A 5,844-nucleotide genomic window follows, 5' to 3' on the forward strand; every position below is an offset into this window, starting at 1 on the left:
GCTATTACGCTAACTGCTGGTTCCCTCACAGTACACGTTTCTTTCACCCCAGGAGATGTAAGGACTGCTCTGAGGCCAATTTTTCACTTAATTTTGTAAGAACACCCTTCTGAAATGTTGGTCTGAACAGCAATCTCGGTCACAACTCAGTATCTGTACCACCTCACTGCACCTGGGTACCCATCTGCCCAGACCCCACCGCTGACCGCTGTCTCCCCAGGTTCCCCCTGCGTCCTCCCGTGCCCCTCCCTGCGTAGATTTCCTCTCTACTGCCTTCTGTACAGGAGAGCTGATCTGCTCTCCAGGTTGGGTAAATGCCCTGAGGGCAGGTGCCAGGCCAAATGGAGTCAGACCTGCACCCCACGAGGTGACACCAGCCACACCTCTCCAGAGTATCCATTAGGGCTGACGCCTGGATGTGTCAAGGAAGCAAAGATGGAATAACTGGAAAGAAAACTGCAGTAACACCATGATAGTGAAACATTTTATTTTTATTGAGAACATCTCAAATCCTTGTCTATATATGACAGCATCTCATGCTCAGTTCTGGTTGGTCTGGAGCGACAGGGAGCGCATGCGGGTCGTAAGGTGTGGCATATACATGAATGTACACACGGAGAACACTGAGGAGCGCATCTCAGCAACACGTTTCCCGGCGGAGTTACATTCACATACGTGGTCCAGATTCTAAAATCAAGTTAACAGCATCTAACCCAAAGCCTGGAAAAGCTAGCAGCTTACAGGCTTACTCCATTCACCTTCCAGACACTGTGCTTTTGATCATTCGTGTCCATGTTTGGAAGAATGGCCCATTGGTTCCTGACGTGCCATCAGCTTATGCTGTGGCCAAAGTGTCCTCGGGGCTTGGTGCTTGTTCCTCTAAACAGTAAACAAGGACGTGCAGCCGATGCTGCCAGAACAGGAGGAATGTTCACATGGAACTAAAAAAGCCAACGCATCTTCACAACCAAGTCATGACTGAGCCCAGACTCACCATCCATCTCGACCCACCCCAGACCTGGCACGTCAGAGGTTTCCTTAATTCCATTTCCTGGCGCCATGTCCAGACCAGAACTCTGGCATGGATGGCACCAAGAGGTTCAATGCCATGGTGTTAGGTGCATCCCACCCCCCACTTGGGCAGACTGCCACATGACATGTTAGTGGACAAGGACACGTACAGGCTGTACACACACCGAACACACACACGCTGTCCTTTCCATTATAGTTTGGGCTTATTAAAAAGGAATCTTTAGAGCATCTCTAATTTCATAGAATTTAGAGATGAGATAGCAATGTTATTTCTCCTACTGGATCGAAGTTGTGATGGGGACGGGCCTTGTATTTCTGGTGAATAACACTTTAAACATGAAAAAGATCCATGATCCATTTGTGTTGCATCTATATGTTTACTTGTGAGAAAAGTGGGGAAGGGTGTGTGCAGTCTTCCTAGTTTTGCTAATTCCACACCCTGTGCTCACTGGGAAGACAGAGCCGCCCAGCAACTCAAACACTTGCCTGAAATTACGGAAACAATGCCTTCCTAAAGAAAGCAGTGATTCTATAGCCTGGAGCTAAATAATCTGAATAAAAATAAATTCCAGAGAAATCAATGCCTCTTGAGATGTTGGCTCATACATTTTAAAATAAAATAGTTGTTTTTAATTACAAAAAAAAAAATCTCAACGAGGAAAAGGAAAAGATGGTGAAAAGTTACATTAAGACTTGGATCAGGACTGCAGTTCTTTGGTGACCCTCTGACATCTGAGCAGGTGGTCAGGGCTGAAGGCGGACACGTTAACCACCCTGACTGTCACTATGCCTGGGCCCTGATCTGCCCTGGAAGGACCCGGCTCCCATCACCACTTACAACTCCTGGCTGGAGACGAATGGCTGGATGGCTGCCCCTGGTGGAGCCCACCCTGAGTGGGTTCCAAGGGACAATGTCTGTATGGAACTGACACTCCAGGTTTAGCTAACAGAACAGAACAGAGGCCCTCCCATCTCCACTTGTCAAAATGTCCTCAGAACTGAAGATTGTTCTCAAGAGACCAAGCTCTCGGTAGTCACCTTTTCTACTAAGTCTCCATCACCCGGCTAGCTCGCAGCAGCCTTCAGTGCCTTAGGGACAGAACAAGGTGCCGAGAGTGTTTCCAAGGGGCAGCCTCCAAGTGTCCGTGTCCTGGTTGGTCTTGGGATCAGCATTCCTGACTGGCTTTGGTTACAGACGGCTGTTCAGGTCATCCTGTCCCTGGGACAGGGAGGTGCAGGGCCTCTCATCTGGCCCGGGGAGTGGCTGCTGCACCCTCCTGCCCCATCTGCTCAGGACTCCCGAGCCTTGGGCCTTGGGCTGCCTTGCTTCCTCCCATCAGGCCCACACCCACCTGCTCAAGGTAGTGAGCCTGTGCTGGACCACACTTGCCCTCAAGGCCATCGAGTCCAACAGGAAAGGCACCCGGTTGCAGGCAGCAGTCTCGGTCCACCCCACAGTAAGGCATTGCTTTTTAGGGGTGCAGAGAAGAGCAGCTCTACACACTGTGCTGCGGCCCACAGAGGACGGCCCAGCCCCGCACACTGCGCTGCAGCTCATGGAGGGCGGCCCAGCTCCACACACTGCACTGCGGCCTGCGGAGGGTGGCCCAGCAACCTGCTTACACGCACATGGAACACGGGGCCTTCAAAAAGTTCACAGAAAATGCGTATCATAAAAAACTTCGCATGGACTTCAAAATTTTCTGCACCAAAATAAACTCACATTCTGACTCCTTTCCTCCACAAACTTTCCAAAGTTCCCACCCTGTATACACCCCCTGAACTGTGTAACCCACATCCACATATTTCTAAAAACTAAGTGCATCTCCCAATCCCCACTAGAAAAATACAATTTCTGGAGACAAGAACAGAGACACGCAGACTCTTAGACATCTCTTCAGAGAATGTGAGGTCCACCTCTGGGAGGGCTGTGCTCCCACCAGACCCCTCCACTCTGGGTGCAAAGTACACTCCAGCACACTCGCCCCACGTGGTAGGCGGGCCAGACCCTGATGGGCCAGGGAGAACACCTACTTAGTGGAGGCAAACGCTGGTGCACAGATGTCACCCTCTGATCCTGGTGCATCCCTGAACTCAGCATAGCACCCTCTTTATGCCATGCAAGCACAAGCCTTGAGGGACCAGAGCCACTATGAGGCATCAGTGTGGACACACATGCCCCTCCAAGGCCTGGCCTCCTGGAATCTGACTTTCCAGGGCCCACGAAGAACACAAAACACACAGCTCAATGCCCACAGGTGCCAACACCTTGGACTCTGTTGTGCATTCATGGTCTGGGTGGAGTCTGTGCTATCTCTGCCCTGAGGCCCACGAGACCCACTTCTGTACAACCCCCAGGGTGCGAAGGAGGGTGCTGAGCCACTAGGGCCAAGGGCGCTTTCTCGGCTCCTCCCTAAACCTGAGTGGAAGCAACAAGGCAGCTGGTGTGAGTCTCTGAGCTTAGGCCAGGGCTGTATTGTGGGTGCCACGGCCCTGGCACTCTCGACTTCCTGGGCTGGCTCACTATCCTGGGCATAGGGTGTTGAGTCGCATTCGTGCTCCCCCCAGAAGCCAGTGGCACCCAAATTCCTGCCATCACAGTCATGTCCGGGCTGCACGCACCAAAGGCATGTCTCACCAGCTCTAGCCAAGGCTCTTAACTTTTCAAAAATGTCTGATAAAGCTAGAAAGAATAATTTAAAAATATGCCTATGTGGCATTTTTCTGAGGATTAATATCTACTTAAATAATTCTATTTCCATCCTGTGAAGTCTCTGGGCCATCACTGACACTTAGATTCTGAGAAGGACAGAGGGGACTGCAGCTGTCACTGTGCAGTGTCTCTGCGGATTTCCCAGTGCTTACTGAGCTACGAACCCAAACTAATGGCCGCACAGGGCTCTGGCCATGTGTATCTTTGATTGTTTGAAAGGAAACTGAGGAAAGTTTTCCACAACTGATCCTACAGGGAGCACGAACGCTTCTAGAGGAAGCTGAGGGCTACAGGGCTGGGCCGTGACCCTCTATGGGGCAGGGCCACACTATGGCATGCGGGGGCTGCTCCTGGGGCTTGTGGAGGCCTCTGCGTGGCAGTAACTGTGGGTGTGGCTGTGGAGAAGGGGGCCCAAGCCAGACACAGATGTGCGGCTGGTTTTCTTCAGGCTACTATGTCCCACCTCTGCTTTCTCACCCTCCTCACACAGAAATGCTCCTTTGCAATTAAAATACTGTGGCATAAAAGTGACGTGACGTAATTACTTATTTTATAAACCATATTTCTAGCTCTGAATAAATTACTTTTTCAAGAATTTCACACAAAGTAATTTCTATTTTCCTAAATGTAAGGAAGCCCTACTCAGTAGAACTCAATTTCTAAACGTAAACGGAGTTAAAAGCAGTTGCTGGATAATTCAACAGGGGAAATGCCGCGTTCTCAGAGAGATGCTGGGTGGTGACGCTGGGTGCTGACGCCCCAACGCCCTCCCCAAGCTGCGCACCTTTCCCCGACGCAGACGGGACACCCAGTGGTTCCCGTGCTCCATGCCCGCCCCAAGGTTTGCACCTGCCCCCAGTTCAGACGGGAGGTTCCGGCGACGATGCTGGAGCCCAGCAGCCCCTGTACTCCCAGGCTCCGTGCCCACGGTCAGGGCGTGAGTGAGAACTGGTCCTGCTCCGTGGGTTTCTCCACCCAGGCACCCAGCCCCGCCTTGATGAAGGCCGTGAACAGACGTGCCTTGGCTGCCTGGTACTCCTTAGCCGCCAGTTTGGACTCATGGTAGATGTTGGGTTTAGTGATCTTAGAGCGCAGCAAGTAGGTGGGAACCTGTGAAAGGACAAGAAACGAGAACACTGTCGAAGCGGCAACAGATGAGAGGCAATACTAGGATGTTCAAAAATGGCATTTCGAACTGGCTGGCTTCTAGGGGCAACAGCTCAGGAGAAGATGCCTGCAGTGAAGGGACTAGCGCCGCTCAAGACAAAGCATCTCCGTGTAGCACCTTGCGGTTAATGGGTGTTCTGAGCCACTGCCGGCAAACCCACACAGATGATTCAAGTTTCACTTACAGTTACAGCTTTAAGAAAGGCAACACAGGTGTTATCACTCCGAAGACCGCTGAGGCACCCCTCATGAGGCTGGCTGATGGCTGTGTGAACAGGACCCTCCTGAATACTGTAATTGCCAAGTGTAGCCCCTCCCCCATTGAATGCTGCTCTCATATAAATGAACACTATAAACCTGACTTAGAAAGAAACGGAAACGGGCTGGCTCTGTGGCCTGGAAGTTAAGGCAGTAGGATCCCACAAGGCCAATTGCACAGTGTAAGTCCCAGACCTGGCAGCTTCAGAAACATGCTAGGTGCGGTGTGTGCATGCCTAAACTGCCCAAAGGAGGGAGAGCTAGAGAAGAGATTAACGTGTGACCATCCCCAATGGGGGTGTTTTCTCCTCTCCTCTCCTCTCTCTTTCTGGCAAGTGCATGCACTCTCTAGGAAAAACAAAGGAAACTATTTGTATATCAGTTTACCGAAGAGGTTCGACTTGGGGGACAAAAGGCCCTGTGGCTAAAACAAAAGGGCTAAAAGCCTTTATGGAGGATTTACGTGAATCCAGTTCAGTGTTTATGGTCTGAAAGGGGGTGACTGGCCCCTCCTTTTCCATAATAATTTTCAACATCTGAGCGATAAGAGAAGTTTCCTAAGAACAGTGGCTGGAGGGGGGCTCTCAGGTGCTATTTTAGGGAAGGCTAGCTGCTCTGCGGCAGCGTTAGAGGAAGAGCCAGGGCCACCCTTTAAGGCTGAAAGCACTCAGCAT

At 51.2% G+C, this 5,844-nt stretch overlaps 1 protein-coding gene across 5 annotated transcripts in view; it reads right to left on the reverse strand.

The window, feature by feature from the left end:
• Window positions 1-472: 472 nt before the first annotated feature.
• ADARB1 (adenosine deaminase RNA specific B1) overlaps window positions 473-5,844 on the reverse strand; it is a 92,118-nt gene continuing 86,746 nt past the window's right edge. For 4 of the 5 annotated variants that reach the window (XM_027768628.1, XM_006169411.3, XM_027768629.1 and 1 more), the window contains one exon: window positions 473-4,855. In XM_027768628.1, the coding sequence (XP_027624429.1) occupies window positions 4,676-4,855 (180 nt within the window). In that variant the 3' untranslated portion in view covers window positions 473-4,675. The remainder of the gene's footprint in view (window positions 4,856-5,844) is intronic. The other variant, XM_027768630.1, reaches the window with a different exon arrangement.

Source organism: Tupaia chinensis, unplaced genomic scaffold, assembly GCF_000334495.1.
Source record: "Tupaia chinensis unplaced genomic scaffold, TupChi_1.0 Scaffold147038_1, whole genome shotgun sequence".
In the NCBI taxonomy this organism is placed as follows: Eukaryota; Metazoa; Chordata; class Mammalia; order Scandentia; family Tupaiidae; genus Tupaia; species Tupaia belangeri.